The 21,137-nt window shown below is 39.7% G+C and overlaps 2 protein-coding genes across 7 annotated transcripts in view; one reads left to right on the forward strand and one right to left on the reverse strand.

The window, feature by feature from the left end:
- The window catches only part of ARL14 (ADP ribosylation factor like GTPase 14), a 70,843-nt gene extending 59,469 nt beyond the window's left edge, over positions 1-11,374 (reverse strand). For all 6 annotated transcript variants that reach the window (XR_008390207.1, XR_008390208.1, XR_008390205.1 and 3 more), the window contains exons 1-2: positions 10,953-11,374; positions 8,443-8,540 (exon numbers count right to left, since the gene is read on the reverse strand). The gene's annotated coding sequence lies outside the window, so the exon portion shown is untranslated. The remainder of the gene's footprint in view (positions 1-8,442; positions 8,541-10,952) is intronic.
- Positions 11,375-11,641: 267 nt separating this feature from the next.
- KPNA4 (karyopherin subunit alpha 4) overlaps positions 11,642-21,137 on the forward strand; it is a 65,048-nt gene continuing 55,552 nt past the window's right edge. Inside the window, exon 1 of the mRNA XM_053657666.1 lies at positions 11,642-11,978. Coding sequence (XP_053513641.1) covers positions 11,910-11,978 — 69 coding nt within the window. The 5' untranslated portion in view covers positions 11,642-11,909. The remainder of the gene's footprint in view (positions 11,979-21,137) is intronic.

The following is a 21,137-nucleotide window of genomic DNA, read 5'->3' on the forward strand; positions in this document are numbered from 1 at the left end:
TAGCTTATGTTCTGCCATTTAAAACATCAGGGTTTGATTAGGCAGATCTTAGGGTTGTAGCCAAAAGGCAAGAGAACATGACATTTTAATATCTAATGGGCTCTAAGTAAGACTGTCTAACACTTATCAGGCTCTGATTCTTATTAGTTAAGAGGACAGCAACTTTTAATGCTACCTAATGAGTGATGGGAGAAACACACAGGTAAAAGGACAAGGGTTTCCAGGACATTAAAGGATTTGTTGCCAAAGTTTTCTTTTGAAGTCCACCATAAGGTAGTCAGTGGTGACTCAGCCTAAATGACACACCAGGAGTTACAGACCTTTGACTTCATAGGCATCTGGAGAATCTGTTGAAACTATTTGTGAAGTTCTCCAAGAGACTTCAGGGTTTTGTATAACATAGTGACAGAACTATTAATAGAAACTGATAAACCCTATGAGGTAGCGTGTATTTCAAGACCACATTCTGTGCCTTAAAAGTGTTCAATCCTGTGCTATTATTAATTCATTTTCTAGAATTATATGTGTATACATGGTGCCATATGTCACATGTAATCTATGCCCAGTGATAGGGAAAAACAATTAATAAGTATATCAGAGTTCTCATTCTATGTGATTATGCGAGGCGGTCAGTCATCTGTCCTAGGATATCATTTCTGTCTTCACTAAAGGTATTAAAGTCACTCATATTCATGAGGTCTAATTTTCAGCAGTCTGACTAGCCTACTGTTCTCAAATTTCAAGAGGACCTAAAATCCAGGTATAAGATATTAGTGAACACAGGAATCTATCATTTTCACAAAGGAAAAAATAGAAAGAGCTCTATTTAATGTATTTGTCCTTTGTCATCTCCATACTTAATTGCTTCTACCTTAAATATTACAATAACTTTTTCTTTAAAAGATATTATATGCATACATGTGTTTGACATGAAGAACTTGCTAGTGATATTCTCTGAACACTGAATGGGTTATGATTTAAGAAATACTGAGTTCACCGGTAATGAATGTGTTGTAACTGAATGAGAACATTGAGGTGAAAATTCAAACACAAAGTAAGTGGTGGAACTAGATAACATCTGTGATGTTTCCCAACTCCGAGACATAAGGAATCTGAAACAATTCTTCTGGGTCTTGAACAGGGCAGAGGATGGTAACAGGGAGAATGCAGAGGGGGCAAATGAGGCACTATGAAGATATCCTATTTTTTTAAAGATTTTATTCATTTATCTTCAGAGGGGAAGGGAAGGAGAGAAGGAGAGAAACATCAATGTGTGGTTGCCTCTCATGCGTCCCCCACTGGGAACTGGCCTGCAACCCACACATGTGCCCTGACTGGGAATTCAGCTGCGACCTTTTGGTTCGCAGGCCAGCGCTCAATCCACTGAGCTACACCAGCCAGGCTGAAGATATCCTATTTAGTCAACACAATTTGCCATTGATTCAACATGGAACACAGGAGGAAAAAGAATGAAGAATTTTTTTTAAAAAGGTTTTTAGCTTAAGAAATGGAGTAGCCCCATTAACAAAAATGAGACAATTAAGAATTAACAGGTTTTTGTTTTCATTCCTTTTATTGTGAAGGGATCCCCCTGAACAGGATAACTAAAAGGAGGGAATTTAACTTTGCATTTCTGTCGTTTGTTGGTATCAGAGATAGTTCAGGAGATCAGTCCAGATGTGGCGGGTGGCCCCACTCCTGGCTAGACCTCTGGAGGCATGGCCCTGAGAGGAGGCTGGTAGAGGCAGACCAGAACGTATGGCAAATGGGCTGGAATTCAGGAGCAGATCAAGAACCATTAATAGAGATATGTTCTGCCTCTTTCGGAATTGACTGAAGAACTGGGACAGGCCTGAACCTTCAAGGAGCTAGAGAAGGCAGTGAAAAAGGATATGAGATGTAAGCTAACAATGAAGAACTCAGAACAGATTTCACAGACTCAATGAAGCCAGTCTTTTAGAAGAATGTCATTAAGAAAATGCTACTTGAAAAACCTCAAGAAAAAAACTAGAGGCAGAAAGGGACCCAGGAAAACTTTGCAAAAAATCTATTCAGCAAGTAAAATGGAATTGGATATTACTGGCCTATAACTTCTGTCCTTGAAACATTATTTGGTATGTTTTTTGAGGAAGTGCCTTTGTTTTGAGGAAGCTGTTATTTTACAGTTGCACTACTTTAAAATTTTGCATGACATATCATCATCTATTACTATGATGTCTAATTATGCTTATTTTAACTCTGTCCGTACCTTAGGCTTAAACCAGCTTATGTGAGCTGTTAGATCAGATCTAGTCACTCTCAAAATAAATTCCAGGAACCAGTACCATAAGTATCAAGTGAAAACATGTTAGAAATTCAGATCTTCAGATGATCTCCTAGAGTTACTAAATCAGAAACTGGGGATGGACTTCCAGTCAAGATGGCGGCATAGGTAAACAGGGCTGGCTTCCTTGCACAACCACATCAAAACTACAACCAAACTATAGAACAACCATCACTCAGAACTGTCAGATACTGAGTTGAATGGAAGTCTGACAACTACAGAATTAAAGAAACCACATCCATCCAGACCAGTGGGAGGGGCAGAGATGCAGAATGAACTGGTCCCGCATCCACATGTGGTGAATAAAAATTCGGGAGCAGTATCTCAGGAGCAAGGAGCCTCAGCTCCACACCAGGACCCCCAGCCCAGCATTCCACTGCCAGGAAGGTAAGTCCCCATAGCTTCTGGCTGCAAAAACCAGCAGGAACTGAGTCAGTAGAAGAAACTCCTGGAGTCCCAGGCAGTTCCTCTTTAAGAGCCCACACAGGACTTAGACTCACTCCCTCTGAGTTCCAGCACCAAGGTAGCAGCTTGAAGGGCACCAGTGGCATATAGAGAGAAACTGAAGTGTCTGGCATCAAGGTAAGAGCTGGGGACAGTTTTCTCCCAGACAGAAAGGCAGGCAGAGGCCACTGTCCCTTTCCAGGACCTTCCCCCAACAGAGACACAGAGCCTGCCATACTTGAGACTCCACCAACTTTGCTAACACTGTTTGCCCCACCATGGAGATCCCCTGAAACTCTGTCTCACCTAAGCTGTTAACAGAGACTTTTCCATGTGAATGGCCAGTCTTGGCTCATGCCTCACAACTTCCTAAATCCTCTCAAACAAGCAACAGCTGGCTTCAGTGAGCCCCCCAGCCTCTGTACCTCTTGCTAAGTGGGCCAGCCATGGCACTAGCAGCAATCAGCATAGAGTCACAGCTTGGTTTCACCTGGGAATCATCAAGCCCAGCACAAATAGCAGCCATCTGACTGCTTTATACCTCATGCAGGGTGGCCCCAGACAGAACACAGAGGGGAGCTGACCTTGGCCTGCACCACCTGGGAAACCCCAAGCCTGCATACCCAGTGGACAGCTATAGATCACATTGGAGTACCACCACCCTGCTCCTACACAGCTGATCTTCCACAAAGAGTGGAGGTCGGTGGTTAGTGGTCAGAGCCAGTCCTTGCAAGTGACTGGCGTGGGTATATCCCTCACATTAACCTGCTGACAGCAATAAAGGCTCAACTACAAGAGGAGTGGCAACTTGGGCATACCTCAAGTACCCAGCTTGGGAGATAGAGAAGATTGTGGCACCTACAGAACACCTCTACAGGGTCCTCTACAGAAGACTGGACCCTACAGGACACCTACTACATTAGGCCACATCACCAAGACAGGGAGTCATAGCAGCTCCACCTAATACATAGAAACAAACACAGGGAGGCCCCCAAAAGGAACAAAGAAACAAGGCCCAAATGAAAAACAGATCAAAACTCCAGAAAAAGAAAACTAAACAAAAGGGAGATAAGCAATCTTATCAGATGCAGAGTTTAAAACACTGGTTATAAAGATGCACTCAAGAAACTCAGTAAGGACATCAATAGAATAAAAAGATCCATTCAGAAATGAGGGATTCACTAATTGAAATACAGAACAATTTATAGGGCAACAACAGTACAGTGGATGAAGCCAAGGATCAAGTCAGAGATTTGGAACATAAACAAACAAAAAACAATCAACCAGAACAGCAACAAGAAAAACAATCCAAAAAACTGAGGACAGTGAAAGCAGCCTCTGGGACAACTTCAAATGTTCCGACATTCACATCATAGGGGTGTCAGAGGAGAAGAGAAAGGGCAAGAAATTAGAAAGCTATTTTAAAAAATAATGAAAGAAAACTCCCCTAATTTGGTGAAGGAAGTAGACATGCAAGTCCAGGAAGTACAGAGAGTCCCAAACAAGATGGATACAAAAAGGCCCATTCCAAGGCACTTCATAATTAAAATGCCAAAGATTAAAGATAAAGAGAGGATCTTAAAAGCAGCAAGAGAAAAGGAGTTAGTTACCTACAGGGGAGCTCCCATAAAACTATCGGCTGATTTCTCAAAAGAAACTTTACAGGCTAGGAGGGATTGGCAAGAAATATCCAAAGTCATGAAAAGCAGGCACATACAGCCAAGATTGTTCTACCCTGCAAAGATATCATTTAGAATTGAAGAGCAGATAAAGAGCTTCCCAGACAAGAAAAATACTAAAGGAATTCATCATCACCAAACCATTATTATATGAAATGTTAAAGGGACTTATTTAAAAAAAAGATCAAAACTATGTACAATAAAATGGCAATAAATGCATACCTATCAACAACTAAATTTAAAAAACAAACAAGAAACAAGAAAGACAGAATCATGTATACGGAAAGCATTTTGATATTTTCCAGCTGTGAAGGATATGGGGGAATGGGTGGAGAGGTGAGGGGATTAAGAAGTACAGATAGGTAGTTACAGAATTGCCATGGGGATGTAAAGTACAGTGTAGGAAATGGAGTCATCCAAGAACTTATACGCATGATGCAAGACCATGAAAAATGGTGTGGGGATTTGCTGGAGAGAATGGGGTGCTGGATGAATTGGGGCAAAGAGGGAAACTGGAGCAACGGTAATAGCATTATCAATAAAAAATAATAGAAAATAAAGTGACGAATGACATTAAAAAGAAGAAACTGGTGATGGAGTCCACCAATTTGGGTTTTAAGCTTTGCAGGTGGTTCGAAAGCACACTAAAGTGAATTACTGCCTTCGGGCATTTCAGAATTGCACCTCTTCAGAGCCTGTTAAGGAAAAAATATTCTCCTGTTTTGTTTACTCACAGCACTATTTTCACTTGTGATCACCAAGTGTGTAGTTGTTTTTTTTTCCCCATACCATGCAATTCTGTGACAAATGTCCTGTAACTCAGTTTTGACATGACTGGGAGATAGGTGTCAGATCCCACAGATTAAGGCTTCCCCACCTCACTTGATACACCAATCACAAGTTCAGGTTGTCACCTGTGCTCCTGACTGACCAAGCTATAAATTGGAGAGTTATACAGCCCCTTCCTGGGGTTCAATTAACTTGCTAAAGCACCTCACAGAACTTGGAAGAAAATTCACCTACTGGATTTCCGGTTTATTCTGAAATGATCTAACTCAAGAGAGCCAGATGGAACAGATGCATAGGGCAGGGTTTGGGAAAAGAGGCACAGAACTTCCATCCCACGTCTTCCTCGGGCTCACCACCTTCTCAGCACCTCCACACACCCACCTAATGGAAGCTCTCTGAACCTGTCCTTTTTGGGTTTTTAATGGAGGCTTTATTGTGGAGGCACGATTGTCTAAAACACCGGCCACTGATTCAAACTCAGGTCCCTCTCCCCTCTCAGAGGTCAGAGGGGGATAGGACTGCAAGTTTCAACCCTCTCATCACAGTTACTTCCCCTGGCAACCAGCCCCCTATTCTTAGGGACTTTCCTGAAGTCACTAAGAACATCCAATTTTCACTCTTGAACTATCTCAGAATATGAAAGGAAAGATGCCCCAGTAACTCTTAACCTTAAGGAAATTACAAAGGTTTCAGGTGTTACGTGCCAGAAACCATGGAGGAAGACCAAATATATATATTTCTTTATATAAATCACATCATAGAGGTCCAGTACATCTTTGCTATAGGCCAGGGAGATAGTATAATTGTTTTGTCTGTTCAAGCTGCTGTAACAAAATACCATAGACTGGGTGGCTTATAAACATAAATTTATTTCTCACAGTTCACCAGGCGAGGAAGTTCAAGATCAAGGTGCTGGTTCACTCGGTGTCTGGTGAGAACTCTCTTCCTCATAGACCACTGTCTTTTCGCAGTAACCTTACAGGTGAAAGGATGAGGGGTCTTCTCCAGGCCTCTTTTAGATGAGTATTAATCCCATTCTTGAGGCATATCCTGAGACCTAGTTACCTCTGAAAGACCTTACCTCCAGACACCATCACATTGGGAATGAGCTCTCAACATATAAGAGGGTTTTTTTTTTCTGAGCAGTGGGGGAGATACAAACATTCAGTCCATAGCAACGGTCAACTAAAAATGGTGGGGGTTTTGCAGCTAGTCAGGCCTGGAATCAAACTGAGGCTCTAGAACTTGTTCACTGTGTAGGGTCTTGGCAAGTTGCTTAGCCTCTCTGAAGCTTAGGTTCCTCATACAGAAGATGGAAATTAAACCTACCCGTTCCCACCAATACTCCAATGCTGGCTCCGGGTGGACCCAGTTCAAATGTCAGCTCTTCTATTTACTGTGTGATCTTGGGCAAATTACTAAATCTCTCTATGTTTCAAATTTGTCATCTGTAAAGTGAGTAATAATACACTTGTGAGGATTATCAATGAGTTAATAGTCATATATATAACTGCTTAGAAGACAGTCTGCCACACAATTGCTCGCTAATTGTCAGATGTTTCTAAACACAAATACAAAGGACAACAATGATAATAAAAAATACTTCACACACGGTAGGTACTCACTACGTGTAACAAGTATGACTGCCATGGAATTCTTTCTCATAAAGCATAGGGTTATCAGAGATTCCAGCATGTAGGCACCCTCCGATACTTTAACATACTCTTTACATTCTAATGTCTTCCCTCCCCTCTAAAGAAGCTCTGTGGATTATATCAGTATCAATTTCCTGGTTTTGACAGTGTATTACAGTTATATGAGGTGCTACTGTGGGAGGTTGGGAGATTACTGCAGTTACATTACAAAAAGAAAAGATAAGGGTGCGGGGCTTGCCTAAAATGAAAATATTGGGGCAAGAAATTGGACTTATAACCCATCTACTCCCCAGTGTCCTATGTCCTAGTTGCTAGAATTCTGATGTTGCTCACCAGTATGGGCTATTGGAAATCACGGGCGCCTGGCTGCTGAGAGCTGGGCCAGGCTCCCATTACATCAAGTCAGGTATGAGTCTATAAAATGTTTGATCCATGAAACTCTAAGTGCAAGGGAAAATGTAACCTTGGTAACTTCATCACTAACACACCTGATTATCGGTTATATTATAGCACAAATACAAATGACAAATACATGGGATGGACTCCTCCTGATCAAAGTTGTAAATCCAAATATTTTCCTCATGGACATATTTGTCTCATGTTGTGACTGGGTCCTATGACATTCATATAAATACCTTACAGAGTAAATAAACTTTTGTGGGCTAATCAGAGCAGCTACGCCCTAGTTATTATTGTTTTCAAAGAACTTATCTGTTTGCTTATCTGTAAGCAAACTTCTCAAATACCACCCATTTGTAAGTCATTATACTTGCCTGATGCTATTAACACATTTTTAACTTGAGGAGCAATAGTGATCTTTTTAGATCACTAATTTCAAGTTTCCAAATAGTGTTCTACTTAACACTAATGTCTCAGAGTTCTCACTGCTCTCTCACCCTCAAGTTCCTCAAATTGTTAAACCAAAGAAACTTTTTAAAGGAGCACTTACTAACATCTAGTTCTGGGGAATTCTCTATTTGAGAAAATTGCTCTAAATCATATGATTGTCTCCTTGACTATTTGGCTTCTCAAGTTGCTCCTTCTGTGGTATTTATATTTTAAAAATTAAAAATAAATATATATACATCCTTTCATTTTCCAGTATTTTAGGCCCAAAGAAAAAGTTTTAGAAAAATCTATGTATGTTTGCCTAGTAGCAATAAAAGTAGTTATCAACCAATGATTTGTACACAGGAATTATTAATTTTTCTCCAATTACTTAGTCAAAACTAAGCTTAAAAAACTAAATTAAAAAATTACTAGTGGTTCATCACTTTTAATCAAGTTAGTATCAACAGCTAGCCTTTTAAATCATCATCTCCTATCATTCAGGTACTTCACTCAAAATAAAAGTTTTTCCCCGCCTCCTCCATTTTCCCCAACAAATAGCTCAAGAAATCACACACAATTCCCCAAACAGTAACAGAAACTTTAAGATCCATAGTCTAGATAAAGAAGGATTTCACAATTTCCAATTTAGTATATGTATCATAAGAATACTCCAAGCTGCTTAAAAGAAATAATTATCAATTTTAATTCTTTTTGAAATTACCTTTGATGAACTATAATCCTCTGTAAAGCTTCACAAGTCTTGCTCTCACAAATCTCTCCCGCAGAACAGAGAAAGTTTCTTTATTCAGAAAAGTGTCTCTAAAAGAATTTCATGACACATTAAAAGCAATTATCTTCATAACACTTTAACTTTTCCTATACCAACACAGTAGCAACTGAAGATATGAACATATATTGGAAAATAGATTTCATCCATAGGCACCTTTTATTGTGCTTCACTTGATTTCACTTCACAGGTGTTGCATTTTTTACAAATTGAAGGCAAGACCCTCCACCAGCAAAAAAAAGTACAACTTGCTTTACTGTGATACTTGCTTTATTAGTGGTCTGTCACAGAATCTGCAATATCTGTGCAGTATGCCTGTATAGGTTTTATACTGTTTGGTTACAACTTTATTTCATAAACACACATGAAAAAAACATTTGTTAAATAACCCATGTTAAAATGGCATTGACAGCTAAATTTTACTATTTTCTTAGTTCAGCAAATTGAATTTCTGGTATCTCCTAACTATAGTTAGAGCTACCATATATTCCCAATTAGGTTGCCAATCTGTTTTTAGGGCTATTACCAACTCCCAGACTAACTTCTTTACTCCTCTGGTAAACTATGTATCTTCCATCTAGAACACAGGTGGCAAATACAAGGCCCATGGGCTGAATCCGCCCCTCCACGTCGTTTTATCCAGCCTGGCACCTTGTTTCTGCCCAACAGCAGCGCAGAGGTCCTTGACCCTAGTTAAGGAGTAGTTACATTTATACAGTCCTAAAATTACATTTGGCCCTTTGAAGGCAACTGCGAGGCTGATGCAGCCCCTGGTGAATATGAGTTTGACACCCCTGATCTAGAACTGTAAGTACAAACAGCAAATATGGAAACTGAATGGTAACAGGTATGATCATTTCAAATGAAAAATTTAGGCCAGCAAACAGACTACCTAAAGATTATAATTAAGGATAATTGTTCATCTTAGCAAATTGTGCCACAACTACTTTTATTTATTTATTTATTTTTCACAACTACTTTTAAACATGTACAGGGGATTTACCCTGAAACTCATGTCTAATCTACTCCCTGAATCTCAACTCTGGAATGAGCATGATACCAAGTTAAGAATTCTTAGAAGAAACCCGATGTAAATCAGAAGCAACAACAACTCAATCCACATTTTTAATCAAGAAGTGTTAGCCTGTTTTTGAACTTATCAAACATATACTCAAAGTAGCTTAGATTCAGGTCTTGCACTTGACAAATAGTCACTGAGAGCATATAATGTGCCACATACTAGGTGCTGAATATAGAGAGAACAAAACAAATATGACCCTGGACTTCGGAAAGCTTGTTGTCAAACGAGGAAGACAGAGCCTAGACAGACATTAAACAAATAATTTAAAAAAGAACTGAAATGACACGTTATGGTTATTTCCTGTTTGTATTGTATCTTCCTAAGTGGACAACAGTGATCACAGCCTCCTCTGAGGAGGATTCTGCAGAGAACTTCCAGTTGTTCAGTCACCGGAGACAACCAGTTGTAACTGGGAGACATGGAGATACATAATGGCAGACAATTTCATGAGAACTATGATGGAATTTATTCCAAAAAGTACAAAATATTTGTCTTTACACAGCATGTTAGCAAGATAACTTCTAATTATAGGGCAGGAATTCTCTAGTAATTTGTTTTCTTGAATTCTGCTTGTGACAAAAATCCATCTTGCTGGAAAACACACACATATTCTAGCTTTTCAACTGAATTTTATTCTAAACACATAACTTTAAAAATAGTGTTCCAATGTGCAATGTTACTTCAATTAAATGATCCTTTGGGTTATAAAGATTTATAACGAACCTTATCATTAAAATCCACACTGAATTTCCAATCAAGTTAGCCTTCAGTGTGAACTATTTCCAGGTACTACTTCTGTTTGTCTAGGCAGGTCAAAGTATACAAAATATTGAGGACTTTAAAGGTATTATTCCCCATTTTAAATGTCTTATCTCTGCACGTTGTTCTATTAAAAAATAACTATTATATATTATATGTACAATACATATATACACACGCCAGTAAGGACTGGGAGGGAAGGGGGAACTCGCCGAATTTAAACACATCCAAAACTTACATACATACATACACACACACACACACGTCTTCCATCCAACCTCAGTGGTGGCTGACTACTGTACTTCACGTTTTCCTGCACACTTAGTCTATTAGTTGGTATTTAAGTATATTGTTAAGCCCCGTCTTTCTTCCTTTTTCTGAAATATGAGTACGTTCTTGTGTAGTTCGTGTTTTTTCTGCCTCCGGCGATAATTTTCCTCATCTTTATGAGGAATATTTCCCTTTTCGACAGTTAAAAACAGTTCACTACTTTGTAAAGGTGCCACGGTCCCCGCCTTACAGAATCTAGTGCTTTGTGGCCGAGTAGCTACTTTAGGACGAAATACCTAGAAGATGGTATCATCAGCGGTCCACAAGTTCCTACCTGTTGCGGGGACTCGGTCAGAGGGAATGAATTAGATTTGTCTAACGCGTCCTTTTCCACCCAACGTCCCTCCAGCTTGCCGCTGAGCCTCCGGAACGGAAGTCACTCCTACCAGTCTGCTCCTCAACGCCCGAGCCCAGGAGGGCAGAGACCCCGTGCCTTAGAACGGAGCTCAGTGGGGAGCTGGACAAGGGGGTGTTCCGACCCAGCTTAAAGCCAAAGCGCGGCTCCCACTTCCTGTAAATCCAGCGGAGCGCGCAAAGAATGCCCTGGAAGACAAGACGCGACGCAGAAGAAAAGAACGTAGTTTAACTCGGCTTCTATCTTGGACTCCAGAAGTCTGGGACTGCCCTTACCACCACAGCGAAACAAATCGTCCTTCCCCTTCCCATCACTCAAGTGTAATTCTCTTGGCTTCCTCCCTCCTGTTCCGCAGGCACGTGGTCCCTCCCCGCCCGGTCCCCGCCGCGCCCCTCCTCTTCCCTGCCTACAGGGCCGTAAGCCCCTTCCTCCCAGGGCCGCACGCTTCCCCTTTTCGTTCGCTCTTCCGCCCCAGCTCTCCATCGTCCCTTCTGATTGGTGGAGTTCACTAAAGCCTGGTCGGCCAATTGGCGAACTGGGCTGGCAGCGATGGGCGTGGCCGCAGTGCCGGGGGCCCTCACATCGAGGCTGCCTCCCCCTCTCAGCCGGCAGCACATTCCGCCGCGGTTGCTGCCGCCCGGCCCCGCAGTTGTCTTTGCTGGAGCTGCTGTCGCGCTGGGGTTAGGGCGGGGGGTGGGACGGGTGGGGAGAGGAGGAGAAGGCCGCGGCACCGGCAGGTGAGAGGAGAAAGGAAGCGGCAGCGCGGCGAGCAAGGCAGCTCAGGCGGCGGCCGGGTTCCTGGGAGTGTCGGTGCGGCGTGGTGGTTGGGGCGGATCCCGCGGGGCCCGGGCGGGGGAAGGAGTCACCGGCCCGGCCATGGCGGACAACGAGAAACTGGACAACCAACGGCTCAAGAATTTCAAGAACAAAGGCCGCGACTTGGAGGTAAACTCGAGGGTGCGGGAGGGGTGGACCTCGGACCGATCTCCGCCGGGACTTCCGAGTTTGGGGAGTAGGGGCGGGAGCTGCCGAGGGGCCACGGGGGAATGGCGCTGGGGGCCGGCCCGTCCGTGACGCCTTTGCTAACGCGCCGGGAAGTTTGTGTCGGGCCTGGTTCGCCTCTGCTGGGGAGCTAGGTGCCGGGGTACAGCCAGCGCGGCCTAGGCCTGCCCGGCGGAGCCGGTCCGTCGCGGGAGCGAGGCGCTGGGCCGCGCCGCGGGGACGCCGGGCGCGGCGAGTGCGGAGGAGGCGTGCGTGCGCCGTGCCGCTCTTGCCCGGTTGCGGCCCCCCACCCCGGCGGCGGCGGCGGCGATTCCGGCTTTCTCTCGGGCACCGGCGTTTGGCACCGGGGGAAGGAGGGCAGTGGGAGGTGGGGTGGGGGAGTGTGAGCGTGTGGCGACCGAGTGGGGTTCGGAACTTCCTCGGCGAGGCCCGAGGCGTCTCCACTTACAGGCATTTTTTTCTGGTCTTCCCAATTCCCGCTCTACCCCTGCCTCCCTCCAATATTCAAACTACAGGATTCAACTTCTCCGTTGAAAAAAACACCCCCGGCGTGAGTGGCCATCCTGGTGATGCTAACAGTGCCTTCCTGCGGCCTCTGTTTTGCTATGGACATAGCTGATTCAAGATGTGGCTCACCGTGTGCCCTCTTCCAGGCAAAGGATGCCCCTTAATTCAGCTTATTCACAAATCTCTTTACCCCCCCCCCCAGACTACCAGCTGCATTCTTACATATAAAGTCCAAAGGGTTATACAAAGCTTTCATCCTCTAGTCTACAGTATCCTTTCCCTCCACCTGCTGGCTGTGGTAGTGGGGGATGGGGTGGGCTAGGGAATGGCACCATCGCGTTTTACTATTTTAAAAGGGTGAAAATAAAAACCCTTTATTGCCTCCCAGCGGCTCCCAGAGGTTCTTAGGGTACACACAGTGTGAGGGTTAAACACACACACACACACACACACACACACGTTTTTTATAGACTTTACTCCTTCAGTTTTAAGAGTTTACATAATTAAGGTTGGGTTGGTTTTTTTTTTTTTTTTAATCTTAATCCATTCTGCATCGGAATCAAGAGTTAGCTTTTAAAAGAAAGTGGTAAAGTAGTGTTTTTCACGTTGTCCCTCTGTATTTCTGTATGCTTGAGATCTTCAAATTCCCATCACCTGTTTCCGAACTTGGACCATTTGCTTGGCTGACATAGTAACTATTTTTTTGGGCTTTCCCCAAAGCCATTTTATCTCTGAAGTGGGTTTCAAAGTTTGAGGAACTATTGAGTGGTTAGGAGTAGGCTATTAATTTCCTGAGTGTTTTAAGGTTAAAAATGCAAAAAACATCGCCAGTGACAAAACGTAAAGACAAAGACTACACAGTGATAAAATCCAGAAAAATAGCAATCAAGCAATAGCTTGAAAATCCTTGTAATCTTTTTCCCTCCATTTTGTCCTACATTTTTCTAACAGCTTCGTTGAGACATGATTCTCATATTTTACAATTAATCCATTTAATGTGGCTTTTGATGTTTTCACATAGTTGCAACTATCAGTACACTCTCAGAACGTTTTTATCGCCCCAAAAAGAAACACATTCATTAGCAATCACTCTCCATTTCACAGTCACTTTTAGGATTTGCCTATTCTGGATATTTCATATGAATAGAGTTATACAATATGGGATCTTTTGTGGCTGGCTTCTTTCAAGTAGCATCATGTTTTTAAGATTCACAAATGTAACAGGAATGTATCAGTGCTTCATTCTTTTTAATGGCTATATTAGTGGAATAATAATTCCACACTGTGGATACACCACATTTTATTTATCCATTGATGGACATTTGCATTGCTTCCACTTCTTTTCTCTTATACATAATAATGCTATGAACATTCATGTGCACATTTTTGTGTGGACCTATGTTTTTATTTCTCATTATATACCTAGGAATGGAATTACTGGTCACATGGTAACTTTCTATGTAACATTTTATAGAATTGCCAGTGTTCTCTTAAATGATTCTTATTTTTTAAATTGATGTGCCCCTTTACTGTGTTGTGTATCTCATTACTTTAGTCAAAATAAGATTAAGTGCTGACTCTATATTAGAACAATATTATGATAATGTGATTTATAAATACACATTAGGCAGGGTTTTTTGAGATGCTTTATGAATGAGCATGTTCTGCTAACTTTGATAAGCCTGTGTGTACATTAGAATAGGATTATTTTTACTTTTCCACCTGAGGAGATGTGATATGACTCTAATGGAAAGTCATACTTTCTCCTTGTGACTTACTCAAAGTGTCACCTGCTTGTATTGAGGTAGAAACATCTTTTATAATCTTTAGATTACACTAGAATGGCCTATTTTTTTGTATTTATTAGTTACATTTATGTGTGTGTCCCTCAAAACACTTTTGCATGTTTCCTCCCCCCTCCAAATATGATTCTTTGTTGTGCTACGACAAATTCTAAATATGTACTGCTAATTGGTTTGGTTGTAATCACATTTCTGTGAGAGGTCTTGGGAAAGAAGTATGTATGGACCAGTGCTGTTCAGTGAGTTTTATTTAATCCACTATTTCCAAAATACTATTGCAACATGTAATTGATGTAAAATAATTAATGAAATATTTTATATTCTTTTCATACTAAGTCTTCAAAATCGTTTGTATTTTATACGCGTACAGCTATCTCAGTTTGGGGCTACCTGCTTATCAAGTGCTTAAGAGCTAAGCGTGGCTACTGGCTACCTTATTGGGCAGCACAAATATAGAGGATAGCATATAGAGTGAGGTAATGGTAGCTTTTTTTTTTTCCAGGTTGATCCAACAGTTTAAAATTATGAAGAGTACAAAGACCTAGAGTTTAATCTAATGTCTAACTTTGTAACCTTAGGAGAATCAGATTTAGGGTTCTTTTCTCTTTAAAACTAGAGGTACTTACATCTGTTTCATGAGTGTTGTGTAGTTTAATAGGTTAATGTTAGGATGATGCCTAGTAATTCTCTGAGTATTTTATCACTTTCAGCTTTTCTGGTTGTGGGGGAGAAGGGGGTTTAATAGGATTCAGTAATTTTTTTCTTTTACATTTGCAATTGGCTCTTTGTTTTTTCTTTGTGTTCATATGTAAGTTGAATTTAAAATTAATAAGGAACCTTTTTTACTTTATGTTTTACCTTTATTAGTTTTTTGTTTACACTATTGCAGTTGTCCCTGGTTTTTCCCTGTTTGCCCTCCACCCAACCCTTACCCTCCCTTTCCTTCAGGCCATCACCGCAGTGTTGTCTGTGTTTGTGTTTCTTTATTTATATTGTCGACACTGTTAGGTGGAAATAATGTTATTGCTCATTGAAGGGTGATTTGGGCACAAGGAATCAGTGGCTTCTAAAGTCATACTTTCTAAGTGTTGGAGTTGAAGCTGATTCACAGCTTCCAATCTGATTCACTCCTATCTTTCATTCAACCTTTCTGGCTCCTCCCAAATGTGGGCATGCTAACTTCTTGAAAGACAGAAATATCAAAGAAAACATATGCTAATATCCATTTAAAATAATTTACAGAACTGTCAGATGATATCCAGTGCTTGGCTTCTTTCATGTAGTGTGTTAGGGGACCATCATTATATTGGTTTTGAGAATAGTAACTATAGGGAGGATATGTACAGTGCAACACAGGAAATGGATAGTGACCAAACCTCAAAGAGAAAATTTGTCAGAATAAAGCAAATTAAGCTCATCTAGTTTATGTTTAAAAGTAGAAGGAAAATTCTCTCGTAGATTTCCTAATATACCTACTTAATTTTTATAGAAGTTTCGAGAGTATTCAGGTTTGAATAGAACATGTTAGAATAATAATTAGATCTTTTAAACACACAACTTTAAGGGGAAATACACCCTGAAAGCAAAAGAATATTAAAATAGTATGTAAGTAAAAACTTGACTGTCCACGCAACATAAAACACAAAGTCAGCTTGAACTTTTTTTAAAAAGTTGTTGGTTGGCAGAAGTTGAATAAATTGATTGTGTTGTTTAGTAATGACCTTGGTGATTTGTTAAACTGTACAGAGTGAAAAGCCTTGTTAAGCTATTAAGTCTTATTAACTTTTAGAGACTGACCTCTCTCATCACAAATCTTGGAACATATGTACTATACTTAAAATAACTACTATCTAATTTTTTATATAATAGTCAAGCATGTGACAATATGATATATCTGATAGAAAGATAGTTGGAAATTAAATAATTGTTTTTGTACTTCCTGTCAGCTTTCCTGGTTTACAAGGCAACCATTTTAAAATGGCTTCATTGATGATTTTCTTAGATATACCAAGATGTCTTTGTTTTTCATAGATACTAGTACATCAAATGAATATACAAGATTAGAAGAGTTGTAGGAGTGATTTAGCTTTAAAAGAATGGAACTACTTCAGAAAAAATGTGTAAGTTTTTAAAAATCGATCCCTAATATTTGATATTGGTTGTGGATTCTTAAAATATTTTTAAATGTTTACTGAAGCACATTCCTCTCCATTAAGCCTAAAATAACACAATATGAGTTTTTCAAATTTAACTTTGAGTGATGATTTTGGTACTCATTTGTTTAGTTTTCAAACAAAGGAGAAGTAGGATTGAAGGGAACTAACTTTTTGAGTACCTCTTGTATATACTTTTAATTATATTCTCATTTCTTTCAATCTTATAAGTAGAAATTATAGAAGAAAAACTCGAGTGAAGAGACTTAATAGCATAACATTCAAGGGAATGATTTTAACTTACATATGTCAAAGTAAAGTCTATATTGTTCATATTGTGCTCTACTACCTCCCTCTAACTTCTTTCAGCCTTAATATAGATCTCAAAGTTGATTAAAAACTTCTACGTAGCCCTGACTGGTGTAGCTCAGTGGGTTGAGCATGGGCCTGTGAACCAAAGGATCGAGGTTTGATTCCCAGTCAGGCACATGCCTGGGTTGCAGGCCAGTTCCCAGCAGGGGACGCATGACAGGCAACCATACATTGATATTTCTCTCCCTCTCTCCTTCCCTTCCCCTCTAAAGATAAATAAATAAAAATAAAAAAAAACTATGTAAAATCTTCTACCATAGTCCATGGGGTATAATAGGTATTCAGTATTTTCTTTTTTCCCAAAGAGATTTTTAGAAATTGTGCATCATTTGTGGGCTTTAAACTCTAAAGAACACAGTCTATATACTGTGCTTCCCATTTAGGTTGACTAAAAAACAGGGCCAGAGAAGACTCTCATCTACAGTTGACATGAGTACAATATTTGTATTAATACATACTAAATAAGGACTGTGTGTGTGTGTGTGTGTATGCATGCGTGCATGCATGCTTATAATGGTCTCAGTTCAGAACTTTTCAAAGCTTTGGGCTCAACCTGCTTATTGCTGTGAAAAGTTAAGGACCCTCAAAGAGTTCTGTAGGTTTTACCACTGTTTACCATTTTAGAAATGAAAACTTACGATTTTTAAAAATGTGTATGAAAATAATAATAAAGCTATTTTACAGATATATAAGTTTCTAATAAAAATGACTTATTTTCCAAAGCCTCAAAAATTTTGTAGGAATAATGACCATGTTTAACTTTTTTTAGGGGGCCTCATTAATATTTGACACAGAAATAGATAGCTGGATTTTCCAGTGTCTACATTCATTCTTTTGTGGAATGCTCCTTTGATTGAAGTATATGACGAATATCCAAGTTGAAAAGGGAGGCAGTTGAAGAAGCATTGTCTTAATAGCCCTTTTAGATAATTATGGGAATTATCTTTGATACTATACCATAACATCAGAAGTAGTAATATCTTAAAAGTACAATTTGGAATCTGAAGCCACATCAAAGAACTTTTCTTATTCTGTTACATTGAAACTCATTGGTCTGTTGCATTTGGCATGTCTCTCTTGCCCATGGCTGATTTTGTAACACATGTATTGGTCATTTGGAAAATACTAGTTCCCTGAATTACGTAGCTCTTCCAAATGCTGACATATTTTACTATACAATGAAAATCCACGATTATTAGTGTCACTACATAATTCATCAGAAAAATCTTAAATATTGGGAATCTGTCAGGCTCACAGTGGTTGGGTACAACTTTCCCAAAAGTCTTACTTTTAAGGCTCAAATTTTATCACTACCCAGTAAATACTGTAAGTTGTTTCCCTTGAAGCCATAGATCACTTTGCTCATTTTTTGAAAACATCTCTCAGACACTGTTTGAATAACCATAATTTGTCATTCTTTCAAGGAAAGATGATGTTCCATAAAAGTGGCCAGTTCAATTTGCAACTTGTGTAATTGCACAAAAACTTTTTCCTTGAGACAGTCATCCTACTGCAGAAATAAACTTGCTGTAAAGGTGTTTTATGTGTAATCCATATTTTATCACAAAATTTTAGAAACAAAAGATCAGTTTTTCATCAAGGACATTTTAAGTATAAGGGCTCTTTTTTTAAAAATGTGAAATACAATAACTTTTAGTAGAGTTTGGTGACATTGCCTTAATTTCTGCCAAAGCACCACTGGGTTACACTACAGTGCAAATTTACATAATAAGAAAGTAGTAATACTATGAAATAGGCAGCTTGATCTTATCAGCCCTCTGAAAAGAAAGGCCTCAGTGACCCCACAGGGGCCCATTGACCACTGTCTTTGCTTATTATTGCTTCTGGTACTAGTGCCTGTTGCGTAATAAATAATGATCCTTAAAAGACTTTCTAGCATTATAATTAAAGAGCATGGATTATGAAGCTCCTTAATCCGTGTTTGAACCTTGGTTCCTCCATTTAATAGTTACTGAATTTACCCTAATTTTTCTAAACCATTTAAATGCTTAATGGTACCTGACATAGTACATACAGAGTGAAAGGAGGCTGTTTTATTTCTGCCAACTTGCTTCATCAGACATTACTCCAAATACCTCCTCCCCCTCAGTGTTCCCTGTTAGAATAATTCAGATCACATCACTTGAATTGGAGAAGGTTTCCTTTATCCCTTCATTAGCACTCAAGTGAAAGCCTACTTTCTCCTGTGCTTCAAGCAAATTGTTTAAAAATTACTAGTTTCTGACTTTATTTTTCTAATCTTCTGTTGTTAGTCAGTAAATACTTTATGTAGATTTTGTAACTTTATCCACAAGATTTTAGATTTAGCCAGAAAAATAGCTCTAATTCACACTGTTTAGTATCCATAATGAACAGTGATCTAAGGTCATAGACGTGTGCTGGTAATACAGGATTAGCTTGATTATTTAAAATGCTGAACTGTTTTCTATTACTGTTTATTTACAGTTAGGACAAAATTTGATTAGCTTTCACTTTTACCCAAAATTGAATTTACATTCAACTTAAAAATTACATTTTCAGTAATGGTTATATTTTGGCAAACTGGAATGTCATTACATTTTTATTAACAAAAGTCATAATCCTAAAATAATGTTTCATTATTTGGTGGTAGATTATGATCTGCTTTCATCTTTAACAAATGTTTTTATTTTTTAACTTTTTAAAATTGTTTTTAGAAAAAGGTTTTATTTACTTATTTTAGAGAGAGGGGAGGCAGGAAGGAAGAGAAACATTCATTGGTTGGTTTCCCTTTGCATCTTGACCAAGGACCAGACCAGCAACCCAACCATGTGCCCCAACTGGGAATCCTTTGCTTTGCCAGAGGACCCTCAGCCAACTGAGCCACACCAGTCAGAGCTGTTTTCCTTTTTAATAAGTTTAAATCCTTGAGGGGTACAGCATTACACGGGTTCTGTGTCCAGTGGCCTTAGCAGGAAGGTGGGTTCAGAATTTAGCACAAACCATGCCACACTTTTTATGAGTATGAGTTGACTCTTCCCAGATTAATCTTGTTTTGTTTTATTTACCACCAGGAGTCACTGTGTTGTTCTTTGCTTTGTATTCGTAAGCACATCTCTTACCTAGATAGGATTCAGTTTCATCTTGAGCATAAACACATTCAATTTTAAGAAGAGCTATGTGCCCCCTCTGATTCTGGAGACCCCACTTATAGCTGGCAAAAATGGCTTTGGATCACAGCCTTCTAGACATATTTGTCGTAGATGTCCTGTTCACAGCAGGCCTCCACAGTCTCCAAGATGGTGGAAATGGAAAGCTAATTTTTAATTTTTTTATTGATTTTTAGAGAGGGGGGAAGGAGAGAGAAAGAAACATCGATTTGTGGTTTCACTGATTTATACATTCATTATTTGATTCTTGTATGTGCCTTGACCAGGTATCAAACCCACAACCTTGGTGTATTGAGATGGTGTTCTAAACAGCCAAGCTACCTGGCCAGGGCTGATTTCTTTTCAAATATTAAAAGAAATTTTCTCTCAGTTTCCTATTCAATGTAACCTTGATTTACCCAGTATCTACTCTCAATACTTGTTTCAGTTTTTGTAGCATTTCGTTTTGGTTTCTTAAAGTGGATGTTAAATTTAGTTATGGTAGTTGTATCCTGAAAGACCTAGAAGTAATCTCCACTTGGCTATATTAAATGACCCTATTCTGTTTGCCACCTATCCTGCCTATTTCTTCTGGACCTCTTTAGCCACTTTCCACAGTTGTTCCTGGTACAGAAAAACAAGGAAAGATTTTTATTTAAGATTTTCAAATAATTGTTCATCATTATTAGTTCTTTGGTTAAACATGAAAATTGTTGTTTTCAGGCTTTCTTTAGAATAGGGGCTTTAAGGATTCCATAAACTTTTTTTCCCCTATAGTATTGTTATTGAAAGGTAGGTCTGATAGTTTTAGGCTGAAATATTAACTATGTAGTTATGTCTTAGGCAACAGAAACCTAGCTCAAATTATTTTTAGCATAATGGGGGAATCTGGCTCTCATAACCTGGTTAAGTCTGGGGCCACAGCTGGCATTAATTATTAGAGTACTAGGGAAAGTTTAGGGAGAATTCTGATCAGACAAAATTTGATTGCATGCTTATACCTGAATTAGTCACTGTGGGCAGGAGAATATGGTTCTGTGATTGGCTAGCACATGATCATGTGCTGTGTGTCCAGCTCTGTGTGTGTGTGTGTGTGCACATGTGTATTGGAAATTGGAAAGGGCGTTGGTACCTCCACTT

This window comes from Artibeus jamaicensis, unplaced genomic scaffold (assembly GCF_021234435.1).
Source record: "Artibeus jamaicensis isolate MK-2021 breed Jamaican fruit bat unplaced genomic scaffold, CSHL_Jam_final scaffold_474, whole genome shotgun sequence".
Lineage (NCBI taxonomy): Eukaryota > Metazoa > Chordata > Mammalia > Chiroptera > Phyllostomidae > Artibeus > Artibeus jamaicensis.